The 27589-nt window shown below is 43.2% G+C and overlaps 1 protein-coding gene across 1 annotated transcript in view; it reads right to left on the bottom strand.

Moving 5' to 3' along the window:
* Positions 1 to 27589, bottom strand: part of LOC121655934 — a 57232-nt gene that overhangs the window by 6831 nt on the left and 22812 nt on the right. Inside the window, exons 8-12 of the mRNA XM_042010866.1 lie at positions 11918 to 12115; positions 9879 to 9959; positions 9332 to 9444; positions 8903 to 8961; positions 8026 to 8115 (exon numbers count right to left, since the gene is read on the bottom strand). Coding sequence (XP_041866800.1) covers positions 8026 to 8115; positions 8903 to 8961; positions 9332 to 9444; positions 9879 to 9959; positions 11918 to 12115 — 541 coding nt within the window. The remainder of the gene's footprint in view (positions 1 to 8025; positions 8116 to 8902; positions 8962 to 9331; positions 9445 to 9878; positions 9960 to 11917; positions 12116 to 27589) is intronic.

Below are 27589 nucleotides of genomic sequence, written 5' to 3' on the forward strand. Positions count from 1 at the left end.
GTGTACTGATGGACGCTCAGGTCAGAAATCTCTGAAAGTGTGAATGTTCATGACTAACTAACTAAAGTTTGACTAACCTGAAAACTGAACAGGAAGTGAAGGAAGTCGAAGACGTGTTCTCGTTAAACCTTTAACATGTTTTCAGAAGAGGCAGAATCAGTGTTTCTGTGTTTATCCCGTCACGTGTCATGTCGACTTGAGTGATATGTTGAGTTAACTGGCAGGCTGTTACATGTGGTACATATCATGTGACATGTCGAGTCATGTAGTATGTTGTGTGAAGTGTTACATTGAGTCATGTAACATGTTGAGGTGAGTGATATGTTAAGTGATGTGTTGAGTCAAAAGCTGTGTCATGTGACATGTCAAGTGGCATTGAATGTTGAATGAAGTGATATGCTGAGTCGTGTAAAATTTGTCAAGTGACATATCGAGTCATCTCACTAGGTATGACAAGGCGAAATAAAACGGTTTTTGCACTGCTAGCAAACATGGACAATTTTGTGAAAGAACCAATGAGCAAACGATGATGATCAACAACAGAGATTTCAACTAACAAAAAAAGGCAATAAAAAATGATGAGGCATGTCTTTCCCTGGCCTGACCAGGTAATAGTCAATGTTGGCTAATGAAGGAGACGGTTGTATGTCGCAAAACATTAGTATCTGACAGTATGAAGCTAAACAAGTTACAAAGCTACTTGAAAACATGGTTTTAGCTACTTTATTGGCTACTACTAGTAGCAGCCAATAATTTGCGGCACATTTCTTTCTACATTTCTTCGTAAGCATCGATGAGGAGCTTTGACATTATTCTTGTTGATGAAAAGGGGGCACCACAGAAAACCACCACTTGGGAACCACTGTGTTAAGTCAGTGAAACATCTTGTCAAATCACATTCTGAGTCATGTGAAAATGTCAAGTAAAATCTTGAGTCAAGTCATGAATTGAGTGAAGAGTTAAGTGACAGTCAAGTCATTTGACATGTCAATCATGTGGAAGGCTGTGTGAAGTGATATCGAGTCATGCAAATACGTCAAATGACATGTGGAGTCATTTGACATGCTGTTTCATGGGGTACATGTTATGTGGTGCCATGTGACATGTTGAGTCATGTAATCTGTTATGTCAGTGTTTCTCAGTCCTGGTCCTCAGGACCCACTGCCCTGCATGTCTTAGAGGTAACACTACATCAACACATCTGAATTAAATGAATGAATCGTTAACAGGCTATAAAGAACTCGATGAGGAAGTTTATTGAACTGAACCAGGTGTGTTGGAGTAGGAACACGCCTAAGACACGCAGGGCAGTGTGTCTGCGTGTCAAGTGATGTGTCAAGGCATAAGAAATGTCGAGTCATGTGGAATGTTGAGTTAAGTCATGTGACATGTGAAAGTTGTGTCACGTGATATGTTAAGTCGTGTAGAATGTCTTGTCGAGTCATGTCGAGTCATTAAAATATGTCTAGTGACATGTCAAGTCATGTGACAAGTCATGTGGAATGTTATGTGAAGTGATATGTCAAGTCGTGAGACGTGATGTCAAAAGGTGTGTCCCGTGTCAGGTGACATATAGTAGCAGTACAATTAGCCTAGGCTAACATTGTTAGCAACACACCATGTTGCTAGCTAGCTGTTAAACATTAGAGGCTGATGGTGAGCAGCAGCAGCAGTAACACAGGTATCTCAGGTGGCTACCAGAGTCAGAAGCTGACACTCCCTCAGAGGAAGGCAGGAAAAAAGGACACGGTTTATGTACACTGGAAATAAAAGCAGCTTTACATGTCAACACACTACTGCCAACAATTTTTATTGAAATGCAGCAAAAACTATCACATGTCTAGCATCACTACACTGCATTAGCATGCTGCTGTGTAACCTTTACATCTTTTTTTATATCTATACACTGCATATTTATAAACTACGGAAGCGTGGAGCTGTCACACAAATAAAAAAAATCTTATAACTATTTTTACAATAAAACTGATTATAACGTGATAGTTTATTGTAAAAACATGAAGCATATGAGGTTAAAACGTGATAGTTCATTTTAAAACATGAAACGTATTACGTTAAAACATGATAAACAAAAACAACACAAGCAAGAATTCAATCAGAGACAAACCAACACTGCCGAATAGGTCATGTATCCAGCAGTGACCTCCGGAGTTATTATTACCTCTGTCAAGGCGGAGGTAATAATAACCACAACCAATGAAAAATCCCAGAGGTGGTCTAAACCTCCACATTAGCAAGTACACAACAGCACCAAGAGTCACCCCCTGCTGGTCACTGGATAGAATGCAGCTTCAAAGTGCTTCATCATTAAAATGATCAGCTGTTTCCATTTTCTTAATAAACTTATCCGTCTCATTTATTTCTGTTGCTCATCAACCAAAACTAATTTAACTCTAGCTAATGAGCTAACCTACCGAAAAATGAAATTAGAGCACTGTGGTCGGCTCACTGAAGAGAGAGTGAAATATTAAGTTTGAAAGGTAATTTACATGTCAGGGAAACAAATCTTTCAGATTTTACATGAGAAAATTCTGCTGTCAATTATACACACACACATATATATATATATATATATATACAGTATATTTTATGAGTTTTCGTCCAGAGACATGCATGATAGGTTAATTGATGACTCTAAATTCTCCCTAGGAGTGTGTTGGCCCTGTGACTGTTGACCCCTCCAGGGTGTACCCTGCCTCTCACCTGTTAATGCTGGGATAGCCTCCAGCTTAGCTATGACCTGTAATGGACTAAGTGGACCAGTAAGAATTTATTACAGGTAATGCTATTAAATTATATCTGCAATGTTTCCATGTGAAGTGTTGTAGGATTAAACAGAGGAATAGAAAAATAAGGCACTCTTACTGACTTCTATGAAACCTGTAAAATCAAATAAGAAAACGTGTTTGGTATCGTTTCGGCACGTAAACCCACTGTTTTACCTTCTTCTTGCGGCTCTGTGGGTGCTGCTGTCCGTCCTGGGATTTTCCCAGCAGATCCGGGAAGGCCAGCGGCTTCAGGGAACGGGAGCGAGGTGCTCTGGGATACCTAAAGGCGTCCGACTCCCTCGAGTCCCGCCCACTCCGGACCGAGCACAGTGAGCGCGAGCGCATGCGGCCTGTGGAGTGGATGCTGTTGACTCCAATCATCGTGGTGAGCCAGATGAAGATCTGATCAGGTCGGGTCAGACTGAACCACAGAAGTTCGAAGGTTAAAAATCTAAAGTGAAAGTTTCAAACCACAAAAACTCGACTGAACCGTTGAAGATCTCCAAAAGATTCAAATGATGTTGGTTTCATGTGTTGAGTCCAGAGATGCTCCTCAAACATCAACAACATCTACTGATGTCATCAACATGGACGTCAGGTTCTGGTCCAGCAGGTGGAAGCTGCAGACGGGGAACCAGCTGGTTATGAGGGAGCTGGTTGGATCGTGTCCTCAGAGGAGTCAGGTCTGCTGCATTATGGATCGGATTCTATTCATTATGCATAAAAACCCTGTGATGCTTCAGCGAGCTCTGAATCCTGCAGGTGGCTCAGCTGAGACCAGAACTGTGACCAGAAAACAGTCCACTACACCAAAGAGACCATTTAATACACATTCTGGTTATCCAGCAGTTCAGGAGGAAATCAGGTTGAAATTAGAACAAAAATGTTTTTTTTTTTTTCCAATCTGTATAGATTGGATTAGATAAAATAATATATTTTCAATATTTTTTTTAAATATGCATCTATCATTTACTCTTTAAAAATAATAATATATCATCTTAAGCCGAAAATATGAGAAAATTTAAATATTTAATTAAAAGAAATCAGTTAATATTAATTATTTTATGTTTTCATCCATCTGCTGTTGATGGGTTCAAAAGAGAAACTTTAAAAATTCTACATTTATAACTTCACCTGGTGGTTTTTACCAGACTTTCTGTTAATATTTAACGCTGCTGTCAGTCGTCCAGGCCACCTCCTGCTGACGTCTCATTAAACAAACACTCCAAACTGTCCCGTCGGCGTTCCAGTCAATTCCCCCAGACGATCCGCACCACTGAGGCGTGATTCATCCACAAAAAAATCCCAGACAAAAATCCCAAAAACCAGATCTGGACTCAGAGCTGCTCCTTCTCGTCCTGACACAGCCAGAGGAGAATCCCTGATCTGCAAATACAGCTGCGTGACGGAGATGCTCTCACCTCCAAAACAGAAGAAGAAGGAGAGCAGGAGGCTGGGGCGGGCGAGCACACCCACATAGACAGACAGACAGAGAGAGAGAGAGAGAGAGAGAGAGAGAGCACCCCAAACCTGACGTCAGCACCCTGATGGAGGGATGATGGAGATCTGAAGGTGGAGAAAAAAAAAAGTTTTTCCTGTTGCTCTCCCTCCTCTTCCTCAGCTGTTGATCTCTTCGACCTCTAACTTCACTCCCACTCTTTATCCTCTTTTACTCCCCTCTGTTTGTTGTTGTCTTACTCCTGCAGGAGGACCCCTTCATCTCCTCCTCTTCCTCTGTTTCTTCCGCCCCCTCCTCCTCTTCCTCTGCTGAGACTGAACTGTTGAGGACTGAGGAGGAGCTGCTGATATGCCCCCCCACCATCCACCTCCTCCTCCTCTCTTTCATTTCCCTTGCACTCGCAATGCGCATTTTCTCTGAGCTTCAGCAGCCAATCGGAATGCAGTAACAGGAGCTTAGGCCCACCTCCTGCTCTCCTTGGAGCTGTCACTCATCGAGGATCCACAGAGCTGAATGTAAATGCAGCTGAGAAACGACAAGCTGCAGAAACGCTGAAAATTAGCTCTTCCTTGATTCCCATCTTCCCTTTTCCCGATATTCCCATCGTTCAGGATGAGATACATCCATCACAGATGGCCATTAACATTTTATCTGTCTGTATCTGGAAGTCCACAAGATCTTAGCCCTCTCATTCTCCACCACCTTGGGAGGCGTTTCCCATTGTGATCTAGGGGTCTCCAGTCCATAATCTGCACAGGTGTCTCTGTACTTGAAGCGGCTATTTGGTTATGGTTTTCTGTGTATTCTTTTCCTGCCAGTATCTCACACCCTGCTGTTATGTGCTGGATTGTTTCAGGGGCCTCTTTGCACAGCCTGGACCTGGAATCCTGCCTGGTGCGGTAGATCTGGGATCCTGTCTGGTCCGGCAGATCTGGGATCCCTCCTGGTGAGGTTGACCTGGGATCCCGCCTGGTGAGGTAGACCTGGGACCCCGCCTGGTCCGGCAGATCTGGGATCCCGCCTGGTGCGGTAGATCTGGGATCCTGCCTGGTGGGTTAGATCTGGGACCCCGCCTGGTGTGGTAGACCTGGGATCCTGCCTGGTGCGGTAGATCTGGGATCCTGCCTGGTGCGGTAGATCTGGGACCCCGCCTGGTGAGGTAGATCTGGGATCCTGCCTGGTGCGGTAGATCTGGGATCCTGTCTGGTGTGGTAGATCTGGGACCCTGCCTGGTCCGGCAGATCTGGGATCCTGTCTGGTCCGGCAGATCTGGGATCCCTCCTGGTGAGGTAGACCTGGGATCCCTTCTGGTGAGGTAGACCTGGGATCCTGCCTGGTGAGGTAGACCTAGGATCCCGCCTGGTGAGGTAGACCTGGGACCCCGCCTGGTCCGGCAGATCTGGGATCCCGCCTGGTGCGGTAGATCTGGGACCCCGCCTGGTCTGGCAGATCTGGGATCCCGCCTGGTGCGGTAGATCTGGGATCCTGCCTGGTGCGGTAGATCTGGGATCCTGCCTGGTGCTGTAGATCTGGGACCCCGCCTGGTGAGGTAGATCTGGGATCCTGCCTGGTGCGGTAGACCTGGGACCCCGCCTGGTCCGGCAGATCTGGGATCCCGCCTGGTGCGGTAGATCTGGGATCCTGCCTGGTGCGGTAGATCTGGGATCCTGCCTGGTGGGTTAGATCTGGGACCCCGCCTGGTGTGGTAGACCTGGGATCCTGCCTGGTGCGGTAGATCTGGGATCCTGCCTGGTGCGGTAGATCTGGGATCCTGTCTGGTGTGGCAGATCTGGGATCCTGCCTGGTGTGGTAGATCTGGGATCCTGTCTGGTCCGGCAGATCTGGGATCCCTCCTGGTGAGGTAGACCTGGGATCCCGCCTGGTGCGGTAGATCTGGGATCCTGCCTGGTGGGTTAGATCTGGGACCCCGCCTGGTGAGGTAGATCTGGGATCCTGCCTGGTGCTGTCCTTCAGTCTAGCCCTCTCTAGCTATTGGTAGGACTTGTTCATATCCACCACTTCAGCTTTCTGTCGGTGGTACATCCCATGCAGGAGCTTGTCCTTCCATGATGGTTCCTCCTTTTCATTCCCCTCCAGGTTCCATTGCCTGAGGCATTCACTCAGTGGTTCACCCCTTGGGCCCATTAACCTGATGTATTCATGGAGCTTGGATGTTTCATCCTGGACTGTGGCCCTGATGCTCACTAGTCTTCGGCCTCTCTCTTAGCAACAAATTATACTAGTCATTTTTCATGAATATAAACAACTCTTCTGAGCAACTGGTTTGTGGTTTTGGAACCTAGCTTAGAACATGAGAACATCAGGTTTTCTGTGTGTCAGATCTAAACTAAAAACAGAATCTGTGTAACTGAACAGACTAAATCAGCTTATGAATGATGAACCAGCTGATTCCTCACAGTAACTCAATCAACTTACAGAATAATCTTCATGGCAAAAGTCACTTTAAGCTGCAGCCAGCAGGGGGCGACTCTTCCGGCAGAATGACTCTACTCGGCTTATTTCTGACCTCAGTGGACATTTTTATGGCTTAAAACAGAAAATGGAACAGGTTGTTTCAGGTCGTCGTGACCAGCGGGCTGCTAATCAATGAGTTCAGAAAAGTTTAGCTATATTCAAAAACTGTAAATTAGATCTTCTGTTCATGAAAACCAACATAAAGTCAGTCAATAAAAACACACAATCTCGCAACGGTTGGCGATGAAACTACAACGATAAGCAAAACAAATGTGAAGGAACAACACAAAAGAGACAGAAAAACAAAACCACAAAGCACAAAAAGTCTTTAAACAGACCAGAAGCACCACATTCTGACTTCAGTTAGTACGCAGAATGATCAATAAGAGCACAGATCTGCAACCCAAACAAAGACTCCTCTTCCTGCCAACTACCAGCTGAAAACCACAGAAGAAGTAGAGAAGCAGTTGATGTTTTTCTTGTCTAAATGTTCTGAATTCAGTGTTTTTCTGGCTCTCAGTCATTTGGAGCTGCTGCCCACACACTCTCTGCAGCATGAACCACCAGCAGACCAACCAGAGACCAGCTGAAGGCAAGAAACACATACACACTAACAGGCATGATGATGATGATGATGGAGGTGAAGAGGTGACGCAGATTCATGTTGATCGCTCTGAGGCTGAGATGGAAAAACTGAGATGGAAAAAAAAGAGTGGGAGAACAAGAGATGGACACACACACATACACTCATGCACACACACGTGCACACTTTTGCCCAGCAGTCATGAGAAGTGAAATTAATGCATCACTTCTTTCTTTTCCTGCTTTGACAAACACACCAACAACCCATCCAGTGTGTGTGTGTGTGTGTGTTACTTGCACTGTGTGGACATTAATCTGTCCCGTTGTGGACTCTTGACCTGAGTTTGAGGACAAAAAGTGAGTCCCTACTGTCATTAAATCGGAGAGCGAGGACTTGTCTAATCGTGTCTCTCCACATTAATGTGATGTCCTCACAAGTAAAGTAACACCAGTGTGTGTTGCGTGATTGTGTGTTTATATGTGTGTGCACGTTGCTCCATCTTTGTGTGGACACGTTCAGATTTAATCCCAATGAGAAGTTCTTTTCTGCTCTATGAGGACACTGATTCTGTAAAGACATTTTCTTCCCATAGCTTCATTTGGCTGTTTGAAGATTCAGATTCGGTTTCAGGGTTCAGGTCGGACCACAGAAGGTTTTAGTGTAAAATGGGGACATCATCGTGTCGACGAGGGTTCTCGCAGCATGAAAGATGCGAGTCGTACCTTCAGCAGATCTTTGGGGAAGTCTTTTCCATCGTTGAGTCCCTCCAGGTTGGAGACAAACTGACTGCAGGACATCCTCTTCCCCACGTTCTGCACACAAACACACAGTCTCGTTTACATCATTTTAGAGGACTCTGCTCTTATTTCCATCCATATCCTACGTTATGGGACGTACGTTCCTGTAGCACGACGGTGTCACTTCTGTTTACACAGAGCAACACAGTTCCTCCGTATGTGTGATCAGTTTTCTGGTTGCCTTGGTAACAGTCCAACATCTTTAAACAAGTGTGTTAACTAAAGTGAAGGAACATCAAGTATTCGACCATCATGACAGGTGTTTATTGACAACAGCTGAAAGTAAGAAGAAATCACTGGAATTTCTAAACATTATATGTCTAGTTTTAATACTTTTAGTGATATTTAGCTCAAATTCAATAATTTTACTGTACAGAGAAAAAAGATGCAGATTGTGAATGAAAATAATGAAGAAATTTAGTCCAGACTTTGGAGTATTTGAAATATTTGCAATCAGAATTTTTGTCCTTCATTTTGTTCTAAGCTAAAGTGCTTTTTATGGCAGTAAAACCTGCAGAGACCATAATGTCTTATTGATTACCCTGTGCGGCCTCTTTTATCTGCTATAAAAATTTAAATGAAACACCTTCTAGTTTTGTAGTGATAGATGCGTTCATGGACAAACTGGAAATTTAAAACACAACAAAGAAAATATTTTAATCTTAATGGGACACTCAGCAGCAGGACTGAAATATAAAGAAAAATAAATAAATGCAGCTTCAATCTACCAAATATGGACTTCCTGTTAATGTAAGGGGCAGTCATGTGACCTGATTAAAACAAACAAAAAATAAAAACTTACGTTTCCATGAAGGTCTGTGTTCAGCAGCATGACGGCACACGTCAGAGTGTGGACGCTGTCTGAGAGACAGAGAGACAGAGACAGGTAGGAAACCGGTAGACATACAACTGGACAGACAGGTGGGAAGACATGGATATGGTGAGAGACAGGTGGACAGATGGACAAGTAGACAAAGAGGTAGACAGACTGACCAGAGGGCATGTTGACAGATGGACAGAGATGTATATAGAAAGATGGACAGACATGTGGACAGAAAGACAAGTGGACCGACAGGTCAGTGGACATGTGGACACGTGGACATAGAGGTGGGCAGACATGCATAGAGATAGGTGGACAGATGGACAAGTAGACATGTTGACAGACAGACCAGTGGACATGTGGACAAACAGGTGGACAGACAGACATGTGGACAGATGGACAGACAGGTACCTTCATTGGACAAGCTGTCTGGGTTACACTGTCTGTATCTCCTGGAGAAATGGATGAGGACTCGTTCTCTCTCCTGAGTTTCTCCCATCAGAGCGAACTGACTCAGAAACATCCTGAACAAACAGGGGACGGATGGTCTGACTCGTTGAAGACCCAGAAACAGAAATTCACACATTTCTCAAAAACCTCTTTCCAAACTCAGAGAACCAAGACTGACTCAGGACTCAGGAGTCAGACAGTTCTTCATCTAACTGGTTCTGACAACCAGCCAGTTGACTGGTCTGCCTTCAGTGGTCTAGACTAAAGGTAATTTTCTGACAGCCCTTTGTGACAGAGAGCTGGGGATCCTCACCAACTCCAGGCTAAATTTTTATTATTTTTATTATAACGTCATCAAACTGTCCCTGAGCGTCCAACACCAACCAGGACACCAACATTTGTAAGACACAAAAGGTTAAAAAGAAATATCTTTATGACAAAAGTTTATCAAGCACCTTCAGAAACAGAAAATAATATTTACTGTAATTAAAAATAAATAAGAACCAACCTGAGTGCGTGGTCGATAGTCAGACCCGTGAAGTTAAAGAAACTGAGATATTCTTCTGCCACAATCTGACTAAACTCGTTACTGCAGAGAGAAACAGGTGGAGTTAGTGGTCAGCTCAGCATCAACAGGACATTTAGACAAGACACCGTCCACATGAATGAGATTTTCATTTTAAACCATCTTCTGTTTGTTTTTTATAGCTGGAGCAGAGTGCAGTTCCAGCAGACTGCAGCAGAGGGCAGCATGGTGAACTAATACTAGGCTTCTGGAATCATGTCTCTGATGTATTTTGGGCCCAGACTGCAGGGCCTTATATTCAGCTCTATATTTAACTGGGAGCTTGATCTCAAAGTAGAAGTAACATCTGATCCGATCGGTTTTCTAGCTGCAGTGTTTTAAATAAGCTGATGTCTGACCTTTTGAGATTTTTTCACCGGAGTACAACATACAAGAAATAAAAAACATGAAAGACCATCTGAGTCCTGCTGGGACATGAAGGTTAAGCTGTTTAAAATGCACAATGATGTACAAGTTTTGAACCGAGATTTAAAACCTCATCTGTATCTTAGAAAAATCCTTGATGGGTTAGTTTTCAGGACCAAGCACAGCCTTCATTCTTTATTAAATCAGTCTAATCTCTATACACCTGTTATTGTTTTGGGTTTGTAGTGAGACTGTAAAATTGATCTGAGTTTCATCTGAACAGCAGAAACAAAAGTGGAAAATAAGGGGTTCAAGAACTGATCTCTGTGGAACTCAGTATACAGTGGCATTCAAAAATGTGGGCACACCTGCTTTAAATTTCTGCTCCTGTTAAAATTTCAGCAAGTAGAAGATGAAATGACATTTAAAACTCATGTTTTAAATGTTTAGGTCAGAAGATGGAGAGGACTGTGGTAAAACCTACAGACTGTGCCTCTTGAGAAAGTCCATTATGAATTTTGAGGTGAGTTTAGGATCTTCTCCATATCCTGAAGCATCGGCTGCAGCACATATTCAAAGCATGATGGATTCACCACCATGTTTAACAGTTGGATAGCAGAGTTCTACTTTAACCTCACTGGTCACTGGATTTGTTTCCTAAATCCATCACACTTGTTTGGATGTTTTGTTTTTTTTTAACTTCTGAGACTGAATTTTGTGTTGAGGATGCAAAAGAGAATTTTATCCTGTTGACTCTTCCACAAACGCCATATTTGTGCAGTTGTTGCTGGTGTTTGCCTTTCTAGAAATCCTACGAGCAGTCCTCTGAACATTTTCTCTTATCTTGACCTCCACTGGTACCATTAACTACCATTTCTTAATTACATTACGACTGAGGAAATGGCTTCCTGAAAACACTTTGCTACCTTTTTGCTGTCTTCTGCTTTGTGGGCCTCAATCTTCATTTTCAGAAAAAACTGTACTTGTTGGGACAAGTTTAGCAGAGGTTGAAAATTTATAGAGGTCTGAAATCTTCATTACTGTTCCTGTTCCTAATGATGAACGAGCCATAGCGCTACTAAGCTAAGACTATGTTCACACTTTCTTTTCTTTCTTTTTCTTTCTTTTTGAAATCAGCATTTTTTTGCGTAGTTGTTCACATCATTTGAATGCAACCTCCATCACACTTCAGTGTCTCTAAAGCTTTAACTTCTATTGGACCAAGTTTAAAAAGCTTCATGCATATGATATAGTGGGTCTCATAGCTATTGCCTGGACCTGGTGTTAACCATGATTATCAATGCAGCTAACTTTAAACTAGCACTTCTTCTGTGACCAACGCATCCAAAAGCTAATGAATTGCATACTAGTAATGTGCATACCTGAAATACCCTCTCCCACAAATACAACCAAATAAATGTTGGTGGTTCCAATCTTTCCGATTTCTTACGCAAAAATTATATCAATTAGAAATTTGCCAAATTCTTTTCAGAAATGATCATAGAAAATATATAAATCTTGTTAATTGGGTTTATGGTATTTTTAGGACCTTTGGGCGCTGGGTTTAAGGGTAAATTTTACAGACAGAGCTGAAGCTAACAGACAGAAACACTGACTTCTTGCTGAGGTGTCGAGCAACGTCAGACTTCCTGAATCCGTCCAGGTTGTAGAGCCGCTTGGCGAGGCGTTTGGCAGCCTGAAGGTCTGGTTTCAAGCCGTTAGCCAGAGCATCATCGCTGCCGCCAAGCGCCAGGCGCTCTGCCACGTCGGCCTGAGGGTACAGCAGCTCAGGCGGTCGGTTCACCGGGCGCTCCCTGACAACACAACACATACAGAGCATTATTTCAGGACTTTCACATCCTTTTTACTGAAGGACAAAAGTTTACTACTTCTTGTTCCCAGAGTTCCTCCTTCAGACAACAGAAACTTAATGAGACATTCATGGTCACGTGTTTATTAATGTTTCATATGAGCAGGAACAGAGAAGAATATTTCACAGGTGAATTGTTTCAGCTGCTCTTCACCAGAGTTTCTGAATTCCAACCCGTCAAACTGGCCCAAATAAACCCACAGAAAATTTAATGGAGGCCTCCAAACTGGAACTTTGGAAGAGGAAATCAATCATAAACCGTCAGGTTTCAGAAGGTTGTGTTTCTGTTCAGAACCGGGTTCTCACACCTCTTTCAGCAAGTGAGTCACCGTCAGATGTTTTCCTTCAGTTCCAGCGGTCGCTTAGTGATTGTTATCTGTTGCCATGGTTACAGCAGCCGCTGATGCAACTTGACATTTAACAGGTCAGGATGTGATAAAAGCTTTTTTCTCCGTATTCATAGGCTATTCCAACACTTTCAGCCTGGAAAACGTCTCCTTCAACCTTTAAAGTAACACTGGAAAAATCCTGTTTATGTTTATTTAATTATTGATATTTGTTTCTGCTTTTAGACTGTTACTGCTTTAATATGTGTATTTTTTCCTATTATAGATGTAAAATCCTGAATATGAGGAGACAAATAAAATGAAAAAGATGGTTCTGCACACAGTGATTTACCACAAAAAGCTGACATTCATTAATTTATTATAAAAACTGTGTTGTTGTCAGCCCCACCAATCACAGAATGCGTTCACCACCTGTGCACCAATCAGACTGGTCTCTCAGCCTCGAGACACTGCAGGGCAACAACAGCTCGAGGAATGAACATAATAATAGTTGATGTGCCATAACAACAAGCCAGAAGCTCAGTTTAAAGCTGCAAAGTTGCAAGTTTCTACTTTAAAATCAGGAAAAAATAATCTCTGACATCTGTAACGCAGTTGATGCCGCACAAATAAAAATAAATCATATTTTCTTTTCACACTATCAGACAGATGAAGATAGAAATGGGGCCTTGAAACAGAGTTTCTGGACAAACATGGTTGTAGTAAATCTTCAAATATTCATGCTGTAGTTGTAAATAGTGGATTTTACTGGCCCACCACCAATAATATCTGGCCCGCCAGATTATATTAATTAAAAGGAGTTATGTGTCATTGTGCAGAGACTTGGTGGTGTTTACAGCGCATGGTTAAAAAAACAACGTAGCCCCTTTAAGAAAAGCTGGAGAGGAGGAGAGACGCGCAGCGCATGGGAGGGTGAAACGTTGGAGCAGAGGAAGTCACTGTGAGAAACTTCCTGTTTAGTAGTGAATGTTTTGCTACCAGCTCTAGGAATAAACACCACACAGCTCTGCTAGTTCCAGCAGAGTGCCGTGCCTAATTTACCACTGCTGGGTAAAGTGAAGGGAGCTAAGCCTGAAGCTAACTGCTGCTTCACCCATGAGTAACCACCTCTCAACTGCCTCCTTAGCTTGGTGTGGCGGCGGAAAGTTTAACAGCTGTTTCTGTCAGGAGTTTTCACAGACAGCTGAGGCAATAGTCCAGGTGCCCCATTTATAAACTTTGCGTAGCAAGGATGACTACAGGTGGTGTAGGTAGGCAAAAAAGGAAATGCGGTGCATAATAACTTCCAAACTGCATTGTGTTTGCCTCCCCCAGTGTAGGAAAGTTAATGTAACATTTGGACAAACCACGTCTGGCATCACATGGCTGAAGGTTGGCTGTAAAATCCCCAACAGTTCCCTCTGAAAGGTGCCGGTTTCCAGAACAAGTTAGAACTTGCAGAGGGACAGGAACAGCCTTGTTCATTCTGGTGCATTTCTGTAATGCTGAGCCCAATCCATCACAGAGGTCCAAGACCATCACAGAGGTCCCAGACCATCACATGGGCCCGAGACCATCACAGAGGTCCGAGACCATCACAGCAGTCCGAGACCATCACAGCAGTCAGAGACCATCACAGCAGTCAGAGACCAGCACAGCAGTCAGAGACCATCACAGCAGTCAGAGACCATCACAGCAGTCAGAGACCATTACGGAGGTCTGTAGAGGCAAAAAGTTACTCTGTCAAGGGATGAGGAGTCTGGTTCTGAAGTGAAAAATGATTACAAGTTTATGGAACACAGAATTAGAATACAAAGAATAGAAAGAATAGAATTGCAATTTGAGAGACTGTTCAGAGGTCTGACAGCACAGAGATCTGAAGAGAATCTGATAAGAAACACACAGGCAGCATCTTTTAAGTAGAATGATCACGTCACAGCACATCATATATCTTGTAAGATAAAAACAAAGAGACTGTCTGTTCCTCACACAAGATTAGACACTTCAGCAAACCTAATGAGCTTTTGCATTTATTGAGCACATAAACAACCCCTTTGACATTAAGGCAGGATGCCCTGCTGGGTCATTCTGAAGATATCTGGCTAGTATCAGATAAGTCACACAGGTCAGTGTGAACTGCTCTAAGGAATGCATCCACTTTTACGATAGCAACAGGCTACTCAGCATTAATCTCTGTTACCAAGAACTTAAACAATCTGTTTACCTTGAGAGTGATCAGCATAACACAACATAGTAAAAGGAATATATGAAATTTCCACAACAGGTCCGAGACCATCACAGAGGTTTGAGACCATCACAGAGGTCCGATAGCATCACAGAGGTCCGAGACCATCACAGCGGTCCGAGACCATCACAGAGGTTTGAGACCATCACAGAGGTCCGATAGCATCACAGAGGTCCGAGACCATCACAGCGGTCCGAGACAATCACAGAGGTTTGAGACCATCACAGAGGTCCGAGACCATCACAGAGGTTTGAGACCATCACAGAGGTCCGAGACCATCACAGCGGTCCGAGACAATCACAGAGGTTTGAGACCATCACAGAGGTCCGAGACCATCACAGAGGTCCGAGACCATCACAGAGGTTTGAGACCATCACAGAGGTCTGATAGCATCACAGAGGTCCGAGACCATCACAGAGGTCCGATAGCATCACAGAGGTTTGAGACCATCACAGAGGTCCGATAGCATCACAGAGGTTTGAGACCATCACAGAGGTCCGAGACCATCACAGAGGTCCGATAGCATCACAGAGGTCCGAGACATCACAGCGGTCCGAGACAATCACAGAGGTTTGAGACCATCACAGAGGTCTGATAGCATCACAGAGGTCCGAGACCATCACAGAGCAGGGAAAACCAGTTTGTGAGCCATGACGTAAGTCTTGTCTGGTCTCCGAAAATCCACTCACTTCAGAGTCTCGCGCCATATCGTATTGCAGTGCCAGAAAAGGCGTTGTGTGTATTTACGCATTTGGTGTATATACACATAAATATATATATATACATATATATATATATACACATATATATAAATATATACACATATATATATATATATACATACACACACACATATGTACATATATATATGTATACACATACACACACACATATGTACATATATATATATATATATATATATATATACATATATATATATATATATATATATATATATATATATATATATATATATATATATATATATATATATATATATATATATATATATATATATATATATATATATATATATATATATATATACATACATATATATATATATATATACATATATATATACATATATATATACATATATATATATTCACTCTGGATAAAAGCGTCTGCTAAATGACTGTAGAATAGAATTTCCCCATGGGGGATCGATAAAGATCTATTCTGTTCTAAACAACATCCAGAAAAACAACCCTATGACTGAACCAACGCCTCTTCATCCCTGCAGGATGGTGGCCCTCATCACCTGCTGAATGTTCACCACAGATTAGCATCAGTTCCCATCTGGACAGAAAATCCAGAGCAGATAACCTATAAGGAGGCTTCCCAGGACACCTAAAGGTTTACTGAGTTTGTCGAGGATAAAGGTTACAGACCTGAACCTTGGCTGAATGGAAAGATGGTGCACACTGTCTGAAATTTGGGCATCGCAGCAGAAAGATGAACAGTCTGCTTCAAATACCACTGATGCTACAGCAGGGCTGACCGTTTCATTGTTTATGAATTGAAATCACAATTTAAAATGTTGCAGTTAGCAAATCACAAGGAGTGTGAATAATTCTCATGTTACACGGCACCTGATCCAGGCTTCAAACCTGCAGCGTCCACTCACACACTTCCTGTCTGCAGGCGTTTAAACATCATGTGACAGCTGCACTCAGCTGTGAAGTCGCGTCTTCAAACCTCATCATTTCCAGAAAACTGTCCAACTTCTGAGACGGTTTTCCTGAGTGGAGTCGCCCTAAATCTTCTTAAAGTTCAGATCTCAGATAACGTGCCAAAGTTAAAACCCACAAAGAATATTGAATCCATTTAAAGCCGTAATACGACTCAGAAATTCCTCCCATGATGTAGATTCAGCTCGTTCAGCTGCGTGTCCCTGATGGACATGAAGTTCTCAGCGTCTTCACCTCCCTGGGAGAGTTTAGAAACCAGGATTCTGTCTGGCTTCCAGCTGGACGAAGACACATGATGTCCCACATGGTTGGAGTGGGATCACCTGGACGTGCGATCAGGTTCACGCATCCAGGTCGACAAAGTAGAAACCAGTTCTAGAGGAAACGTCAGTGTTTAGGCTGCAGGCTGCATCTGAAGCCGTTCATATCTCAGCTTTACATCGAGCCGTTCATGTTTATCCTCCATCTCATGGTAGACATAGATTTCTGCATGAACACTGAACGAAAGCTGGAATTCAAAAGATTAAATTGTGATATTTGTCAGAAAAATTTTTTCTTTTTCAAAATTGTTGTTACAGGTAACCAAGAAAAATGGAGATGAATGAGATGCCGATACCACGGGGCAAAAACCAAAAGAAATACAATAACATACAATAACAGACAAACTGATCTAGTCGTCTAGTTCAGACCATTGAAAAAGACGAAAACAGGAGTCATGTTAACAAAGAGCGGAGTAAAAACTTTTAGCTTATAAAACCAACTTTCCACCAGGAATCTGAGCTGCTCTAAAGTCTCAGTCGGCTACTTTTCAGCAGGTATCACCATCGTCGTCGTACAGTCTCTACATCAGACATGCTGCTGAGTTTATCCAACGCCTGTCAGCCTGGTGTCAGCAAACTTAAGACGGTTAACAATCAGAGAGCAGTTGAACCTGATGATAAAATAATTCATTTTACTTTAACGTGTCCTCATTTAGCCACATAACCTGTCAGGTGATCTGATGCTCTGTTTTCTTTTAAGCTCAGCCTTTCTTCCATCAGCAGCCTCTCCAGGGTCAATACCCTGGTCTGTAACGCACCCATCTGTTGCTTTCCTGGAAACGTGTCCGTTCTCCATCAGCAGCTCTTCAGTCGCTCTTAAAACAAACGTTGAAATTAAAACTGAAGCATGAGGAGGAAATGAAGTCAGAGAGTGAATGAGAGTCAGAAAGTGGGAAGTGGCCGAGCCACAGTGTGGACTACATCCACTTCCCTTAATGGGCTCCGGCTTCCCCTCAGTGGATCGCTGCGGTCAGCAGGGCTGCAACTCAGAGCTGTTTCACTGTTGATTCATCTGACAACCAGCATCTGTTTTAGCTCAGAAATGTGACAAAACATCATGGCTCAGGTCATTAAACGTCTTCTGTCTGACAAACAGTTAAATCCTCAAACATTCAGCTGACAGTGACAAGCGTGATACAATACTGGAGAAGCTCAGACTGAAGCAGAAATGCTTCCAGAGGAACAAACAGGTGATGAACATGGGTTAGGGTTCAGGAACCGGCCCGTTTTCATGTAGTGTGGCGTAATAAAGACCTCAGCGCTGCACCAATCACAGGAGTCCGGCTGCAGGCTGTTTCTGGATTAAAAGAGACCAAATCAAACCCATTCAGCCTGCCGGCACTCAGCTGTGTAGTAATATTTCCTGGTGTGTAGACAAACAGAGGGAATGTGAGTCCGGATGTTTCTGTCGGCGAGTCCTTCCTACACTCGCCAACACAAGCCATTCATCCCAGACAGAAATAACCAGCAGCCACAGAGCTGCACTCCACAGGACGCCAGGAAGCTCTTTTTCTACGTTTCAGTCCATGTCTGACTGCAGCGCCCACTTCCACTGCCCGAGTTCAAGTTCAGCAGCTTTTATGTGTGTGTGTGTGTGTGTGTGTGCGCGTGCGTGTGTGTGTGATATAAAATCTGAATCAAAATCCTCAGCTGTAGTGTAGTGTACTGAATGTGTGGTCAGATGGATGAGCAGCACTCTTGATGTTTAGGTCACACCTGACACCTGGATGACACCTGACTGGGCTTAGCTGTCTGAGCCACCTGCTGAGACTTGAAAGCCAACAAAGACAGAGGCCGAGATCAGAACAGAACAAATACAGAGAAAGGAGGAGGAGTGAGAGCCTGCTGTTTGTTTCCAGGGTGTGTCAGAGAGACTGAAACCACAACAACCAAACCACCAACACACACTGACTCACATCACAAACACCACATTTCAAGTCCGAAGAGAAAATCTGTCCAGATTCAACGTCTGCTGTTGCTCTGTGTTCCTGCTGCTGTCCCGTTCACGTGTTCACGTGTTTGTGTGTCTCTCAGCTGCTTTCAGATGAAAATCTGCAAACACAGATCACATTTATTCGTGGTCAGGTCCTCATTTGTGATACTGGGAACTGTTTTCAGTGGTGGATTGATAATTAAGTTCTGTAAATTAGACAAATGGAAAACTGGAGCAAAACCCGTTCCCAGCAGGTTTGGTTGTTAAACCTGGTGTCCTCTTTGATGGACACCTCATGAAGAAGTGTCAGGACTCTGGAGACGATGAAGACTGATGAAGTTCGTCTGCGTTGGATTGTATGACTTAAGAAAGACGACGAGGCAGCAGGAAACATGTCATCACATTAAAAACTGCTCGAATCCCAGCTGCTCGAATCCCAGCTGGAAGAACACTGGACGGCATGATCAGATCCTTTCCTTCTTTCAAGATGCTCACGTTTCCTTTCCTTAGCAGTAAGACCAGCTGGGAGGAATCAACAGAAACTATCCAACCCGACCCTCCCAGTGTTTATGATGTGGAGCTGCAGAACCACCGGGATGCAAACAGATGTGGATTTAAGATTCCAGTAAACAATTTTCTTTCCATTCCCAGCTGAAAACCCTGGAGAGCTTTCTAGATGTCCGGGTGTTGTTGATAAAAATAGTTTTCTGATCTGATTCGTCTCTGGTTGAAATCTGTCAAAACTTCACAAACCAGGAAACCAAACAGCTCCGGTTCAGAAAGAAAAATCCAGATAATCCTACAAAGTTATTAAGTAATGAAAAATCCTCCCAGCACACGTCTGAAACAAACCGATAAAACCTCTGATCCTCAATTAAAGAGCAACGGCTTTAAAGGGACACTGTGTGAGAATTACTGCCATCTACAGTGGGAATCGTGTATGGCATGCTAACGTACAGCGCTTTCTAGCCTCTCGCGTTTTCAAACAACATGCAACAACGGTAGCAGTCGAATCTCAAAAAGCCTCGACAACACTGATGAAAGCATGTCATCCGATAGTTCATGGAGTTTCACTCAGCTGAAGAGGTTCATAATTTCATAAATATTGCAAACTGCATCCTATCAAACGTCAGACATGGTTCTGGGGAACAGATCTTAATGGGGAAACTGGCTTCGGCATAGAACCGCACACATTAGCGGAGATCGTAATACACCAATGATAAGACATATACACATGCAGTCATGGATTATGGCCAGTAGACAACAGAAAATGTTACACAACGTCCCTTTAAAGATGGACGTCTGGATTTACAGCTTCAGCAGACGACAGATGAGAATTTACTGAAATCCAGTGAAGGAAGGAGATGATGTGGAACCAACAGCTGCTGGATGGGCTGAAGATGGACCACAGAGGACTGAGGATTCAGGTAGACCATCATCCATCCACCCACCCATCCATCCTCCATCCATCCATCGTGTAAAAGTATCAGAATTTGTGGCATTCTGTAACTTGTATGTTAACAGAGCCTTTGTTACTTCCTGTGCTGATGATGATGATGATGAAGGACACCATCTGTCAGATCAGTTTTAATGCCTCCTGTAACCGAACTAGGAGAAAATCCTCTCTGCAGCATCCAGCTTGGTTTGTAGGAAGGCATGAATCACTCGTCAGGAGGAGGTAAAGAGAGTTCAGGCCTCACATGTTCCTCTCGCTGTCAAACAGGTTCCTGATCAATAATGGATGCCGAGCTGGAACTTCCTCCGACTCCGGAGCAGATCCTTCGCCTGCAGCAGCCTCATCGTGGAGTCTGTTTGAAGTGAAGCAGAGCCGAGCCTCAAAGCAGAGATGAGTTCCCGCTGAGTCAGACCACCAGCTCAGGCAGTTCTACACAAAAACTAAACCTGAGCCACAAACAGGACCAGATCTCCTGCATCAGGACCACCGGGAGGCTGGCTGCATGGTCAGCTGTATCTCCTCTTATGAAACAACTTGACCTTAATTTAATTTTCAATATGGAACCTTCCTGACCTCGAACAGCAGACCAGACCAGACTGGACTGGATCACCTCAGACTGATAAACAGGTTCTGATCATCCTGTGGCCCACATGTAATAAAGTGGAAACAAGCTCCTCTTTTTGTCGTCTGAATTCATGCTGAATTTAATGATTTTGTTCAGTCTGAGCAGCGACTCGGCTCTGAGCATCGTCCTGCCGACGTCATCATCTCTCCTGGTCCTCACACAGACTTTCATCCGACACATAAACCTCATCAGCCCTTCAGTTTGAGGGATCACTTCATGGACATCAGTGTGATTTTAAGAACAAATAAAGCCTTAATTTATGACTTTCCAAAGACAAGCAGCTTAGAAAGAAAATTGTTTCAGGATTAATTAAAATCCTCTAAGTGGCAAATAAACCAGCGATGATGGGAGCGTGTGTGGAATGTAACAGAGAAACTAAAATGTTCTGTTTTGGTTCCACAACGTGGAACAGTTTCCATCACTTTCACAGAACCAGATCAGAAAAGTCCAGACTGATGATGGACTGAGCAGAGCAGAGTCCTAGTCCACACAAGTAGCTCAGATGTAGAGAACTGGGACTAATATTTACTTTAACCTACAATGTTTTCATTATTGTGAGAAGAAAGAAGAAGAACTCTTCAAACTACAAGAAGCGACAGGAAACATGCGGCTAACACAAAGCATTGTGGGAGATCTGTCCCGTTGAAGGTTGTGTCATTGAAGGATTAACCCTATAATAACATATGTATCATGTTTGATAGTTTAAGAGCTTTTACATCATTTTATGGTAAAAACTTTGCTCAAAACCTTGTTGTTCTTTTCTTCGGCCCCCTGGTGGATACAATAATAATACAACAAACCTCCATTATCTGTACCGCTTCATCCAATGAGGGGCTGCGGGGCAGCTGGAGCCTTACCCAGCATTTAGGCCAGGTACACCCTGGATAGGTCACCAGTCCATCGCAGGGAAAACACAGAGACAAACAACCATTTACACTCACTCATAGGGAGGATTTAGAGCGACCAGTTAACCTAACATCATGTCTTTGGACGGTAGGAGGAAGCCGGAGAACCCGAGAGAACCCACGCATACAGAGGGAGAACATGCAGACTCCACTCAGAAAGGCCGCTGATCCAACCTCCCCCGAGCTGAGGCTCGAACCAGCGACCTTGGGTCCTGCGAACTCCACCAACAGCTTTGGTATTTTGTTGGACTCAGGTTTTAAATCCAAAAATCCCAAATCCACGTTCAACATGTCATCGTGGAGGACAGTGACCAAAACTTGTAATATTTAAAGAGCTTCCATACCAAATGTTTTTAGTTACAACCTGCAAATGAACCCTTAAGAGTCACTTCCATTTACTATCCTTCAAGGCCATTAGAGGACAAAAAGTGCTGCTATAAAAACATTACAGATGACCTACATGGGAGAAATGGACGGACACGGGGAAAAGGTTCATGTTTCTATAACATCAGAGTGCAAAGTTCAGTGAAGCATCACTGACCTCAGAAGGATGCTCATGTTACTATGACGACACATCAGCTCATCCTGCTCAGAACGATGCTGACAGCACTCACCTGTACACGGCAGGGTAGGGTGGGGCGTACAGGTATCTGTCCTCTAGAGCCCCGCCTCCCCAGCACAGCAGGTAATTTGCCATGACGACGTGGCTCCACCCACTATGACGGCCAGACTGCAAGGTCAGTGGCCATAAGCAGCTGCCAATCCACCGACATCGACGCCTCTGAGGCGAGAGGAGGCGTTACCGAGGGAAACGGAGCAACATCATTTGAGTGTTAATGGGATGACATCACACTGATGTGACGTCACGTCCTGAGAGTTTTCCGACAGTCTTTGAGAGTCTCTGATCTGTCTGGTTCTGGTTGACTTTCCCTGCTTGCAGCACCTTCCTCCTCTTCCTGCTTTTCCTCTTCTTCACTCTTCCACCCGTAGAAAATATCCACGCCGGCGTTTCAACAACTTCCCAACACAACTTTCTGTCTGCTCTGCGTCGGATCCTGTTCTCCCTCCCTCCCGTCCATCAGCTGGGTTATTTTCCTCCACTGAGCGGACGGAGGTATGCGTTTCCTCCCCCGACTGACCCCTCCTCCTCATCCTCCTCCCACCTCCCCTCTGTCCTCTCCTTCCCCTCTTCCTCTCTTTGTCTCATCTTACCTTCCTTTCACTCCACCAACCTTCCTGGAAGTTTCTACTTGCCTCTTTTTGCAACAGCTCAATAAACTGCAGATCTTCACTTTCAGGCCTGATTTGAGTTGAGGAGAACAGAAAAATCCCGCGGGTGGATCTGCACACGAATGCAGCACACGTTTTTTTGAAACATGAAACTAGACGACTGACTCAGCTGAAAATTCACTTTTAAATAAAATAAAAGCAGATCATTTAAAATAAAAAAATCCAAACATTTAACTTCTATTAAATATATTTTAATGTAATTTTGTTTTTTGTTTATTTTTGTCATGTTCCTGTTTGATGCAAATCTAAAGTTTCAAGAGTTTTGGACCTAAATGTCAAATATTTGTTTACACAGGTGCTGCAGAGAGATGTCTTATCAAACTAACTACTAAACCATTAAACCACCAAAATGTGTGAGAATATACGGCAGTATCATTCAGGTCCTGAAGGAAAATCTAAACTCCAGCAGAGAGAAAGCAGGTCAGAGGTCAGAGGTCAGAACCCCCAGACAACAGATGGAGAAGATCCACATGAATGAGAAAGAGGAGGAGGAGGCTGGAAAAGGAGCTTCTGGTCTTCTGACAGGAGTGGGAGGTCCTTTCTTTCCATCTTGTCTCTGAGACGCTGCCTGGATGAACCCATCTGGAATTTCCCTCTATAGGCTGATAAACTGCATGTGTGTGTGTGTGTGTGTGTGTGTGTGTGTGTGTATACTCATTCATCTACCTTTGTGAGACTATTGAGCTTGTTTTAACTTCTTTTACTCTTTTTAGTGTTTGATTTTAATCCTTCTATGGTACTTTATGATGTTTCTTTTGCTTTTATTGTTTTATGTAAAACATTAAGTTGTCTTGTATGTGACGTGTGCTACACATATAAACCTGCTTTGCCTTGGCAGACCTGATTTTAGGGACTGAATATGGTTTAGGTTGAGCTCAGGAAAGAAGCTTGTTGTTGCACCATGTCCTCACAAAGCTGGAGGCTCACATTATGTGATGTGTGCTGGGAGGAGTTTGGTTACAGTGAGTCGGAGGAAAAAGAAGAAGAAGCAGCTGCTGTTTGGGTGTGATCCTGGTTTTCATTTCCAGGCCCGAATTCTTTCTGCGGCTCGATTTGTTTCCTTCAGCAGACAATAAAGTTTGACTTTGTTTGAATGTGAATTGTGTGGGTCCACACCCAATGAAAGAAACCAGCGAAGCCCAGAAAACTCCCTGTAGCCATCTGCTTTCACTTCACTCCTTGAGCGTTTGAATGTGTTGAATGAGCTAAAAACGAAGGTTTGAAAACAGCGTGAAGAAGAAAAACATCAATCATTCAAGATGCCTTCAAGTTTAAGGAGCTGCAGCTCCAGGTGGCCTTAACATATTTTTAGTAGTTTTGTTGCGCCTGTTTTTTTAAATGTAAAAATGGATGTAAAAGATAAACCTTTTAATCCCAGTCAGCATCAGACATGATGTTTCCAGCCTCAGCTGTCAGATTAAGAGGCTAAAATGATGTAAAATGAATGTATGAATAGATATAGCAGCATAAAGGTCGACCAGAAGAAGAAAGCAGAATTTATTACTAACAGAACTTTGTAGAAATAACACACAGACCAACAGTGACCAAACCTTTTCTCATCTCATCGTTCTCTCAAGTCTTGGCTTTCAGGAGAAAAAATATTGTTATTGAAACAAACACACAACAGAAACTATTTCCATGTTTCCACTTTTTCCTCATTTCCAGTTATTCCTGCTACTATTTACCTGCTATCCTCACTAAACCAACTCCAGCTCAGCTGCTTTGTGGCGCCACCGTGCATCAGAAACGTCTTCTTGGCTTTATTCCAGCCATAGAGGAGCATTATTTTTCTTCTTTTCACACACACATAGAACTTTCTGCTCACTGGTTGATCTTTGGCTGCTCCTGATTGGACGTTACCGTCAATCTAAGCTCTCTGATTGGTGGAAAGTCTGACAGGAAGTGGCTTCATCATCATGTCCAGGTCTAAATAGAGGTCTCTTAGCAACATAGTAGTGATGGTGATGTTTTTATGGTGAAATGTGTTAAATAATGCTGTTATCATGGATCATTGTGGATTTACCAGATAGAGTCTCTGAATAAAACTACATTTAGTGGCTGGATTGTAAACCTCCTGGACGGGATAGAAATGTCTGGAAAACCTCCGTAGATCAGCTAAAGGGTAAAATATCCAGCTACACACCACCGCTGCTGAGACGCTGGTGATGGTAGAAGCGATAGCGCATAAAGACACTGGTGATCTAGCAAATTTTTAAGGGATAAAAAGAAAAGAATCAATCTCATCCTGTTCATGGCTGTCTTTTGTATCTCTTTGAATTTGACTCATTTTCTTCCATCTTCAAACTGTTTATTTTTCCTTCTTTAAATACCTTCAAGGTTAAACTGCTGTCTTGTTAAACTTGGCTAACCTTGAAATGATCTTTATTCCTAGTTTTTACTTCATTAAACATGTTTCCTGGTACCTGTGGTTTACTATCAGTAGAAATCCCATGACCAAGGGATATAATCTAGTAAAAATAGGCTGTAACCATGTGGAAATAGTTTGTCAGGTCAGGAAGTTGCCTGACAGCGAAGGGATCCTCTGGGAACCTTTCCTGGAACGTTTCTGTGAGGAATCTGCATGAGCTCACCCTGGGTGGGTTTGCTCTGGTTTCTTCCCAGTCCAAGGGCACGTGTTAGGTCAGCATGTGGTTCTGAGACGGCTAGACTCAGGTCATGTGACCTCCAGCCTTTCTACCTGTGGTGTCCGAACGGTTCCAGGCTCAGGATATGGTAACAGGTCAGGCAGTGGACGGTTGCTGGTGGGCCTATGACTATTTTGCTATAATACTACTTAAAACAAAAACAGTGATGTTATGAGAGATACTTTCAGCACCATTGATTGCATTTCAACACAGCTTTAATTAGGCAACGCAACAAACTTCCACATCCCAGTCAAAGAGGAACTGTGGTGGAGCGCTCGGTAACTAAGCTGCACAAGTACTTTTACAAATGTCTGAGACAGGCTAGTACTACTCAACCCAACTGATCCCGGTTCATTTTGTGCAATTTAATTCAATTCTGTAAAACAGACTAAAATACTGTCAGTATAAATGTGACTTATTACACTAAGTATGGCTCAGAGCCAGAATGAGGCTAATCCAGCTGCAGATTATGCTTCTGAGACGAGAAGGTGGGACACACGAACCAGTGGCTGCAGCAGCAGATGCCATCGAGCCAGGTCTCGTACCGTCGCAGCGTGACACAGGACACGTGGTATGAACCACTTTCTAGTGTCTAAAGGTAGAAGTCTACGTAAGTATTTCACTGAATCTAGCCAATGACGGAGTAACAAACACACTGATAACTTCAGTTACACACAAACACACCAGGTGTGTGTCAGAGCTAAGTGCTGAGCTGTGGCCCAACTTCTCTTTGTTCTGCTATCAATCCAGACACACTCACTCTGGGATGATTATTTCAACCCACAGTGAGTGTGTTTTATAGAGACCTACATGTGTCACTGTCATGTTATATGTGCCAGAGGGGATGGAATAGTTAGAATTTTGATCTTTTGGTATCCTCACCAGTTAATGCATTTAAAGGGACTTGTGTGGACGGGTTGTGTCGCAGGTGGAACCACCTGATGCATGAAGATTATTTAGTTATTTTTAGTCCTTTTAGTGCTGGTCTTCAATGATTATTGAGAGTAGGCCATTAAGTACAAAGCAAAGAAGATTAGCATCATGATTATAAGAAGCAGGAAGGATCAAAAACTAATATTTCCTCATTTCTCTCTGTCTGTTCTGAAAGTCTGTGCACTGGTTAAATACCTTGGACATGTTATAACTGATGATCTGGCTGATGACATAAACACTTACTGACAGTGTCACCTTATGTTTGCACGTTGCTCACACACCACGTTAAATATGTGTTCTGTCTCAGTGAAGGTTGCGCTTTTTAAGGCATACCACCCTTCGGAGGTGTTATAAACAAATAAGTGCATGAACTCAAAGTGGCATAAAATGATGGACTGAGGATGCTGAGATGGACTAGCACATCTCCAGATGTCCAGATGTGTGTGTAGACTGGCAGGTTTTTTAAACATCATAATCACTGATGGACCTGCACGAAGTTCAGTCAGGTTTTACTCTAGTATGTGGATCCATCAGTGCTTTAATCTTTTATGTGACTGTATTTTTCTACCTGTTTTATCTCTTTTTATACTGACCTACATGCGCCTTTAATGAATTGAAATTAAATCACTGTATCTGCCACACGCAACCTTTTCTTTATGAGCCTAATAATTAAACACAAAAGTTGGAACTGAAGAAGTCTTTCAGACAAGAAGTGAAACGTTTCCAGGCACCAAATAAATCATTCCTGTTTATCAGACCAGTTCTAGTTAGCAGCTCTTTCTATATAAATAAAGGTCAGGAAAAGCTGGAGGTAAAACTTATTACTGACTACTATTCACAAGTAGTCAGTAATAAATAAAGCTGATTAAGGTACAGACTGAAGAAACCCAAATATCAACTGTTAAAATGCTGTTTGAAGCAGAAGCAAACAAACACACAGATGGATAAAAAAAATGTCTGTTCTGCCTCCTTGTGGCCAATCTGTGTTACTGCAACAAGCTCACTTCCGCCTGTAAAAATACTTTGTTTTTTTACTGTAGTCAACA

This window comes from Melanotaenia boesemani, chromosome 16, assembly GCF_017639745.1.
Source record: "Melanotaenia boesemani isolate fMelBoe1 chromosome 16, fMelBoe1.pri, whole genome shotgun sequence".
Taxonomy (NCBI): domain Eukaryota; kingdom Metazoa; phylum Chordata; class Actinopteri; order Atheriniformes; family Melanotaeniidae; genus Melanotaenia; species Melanotaenia boesemani.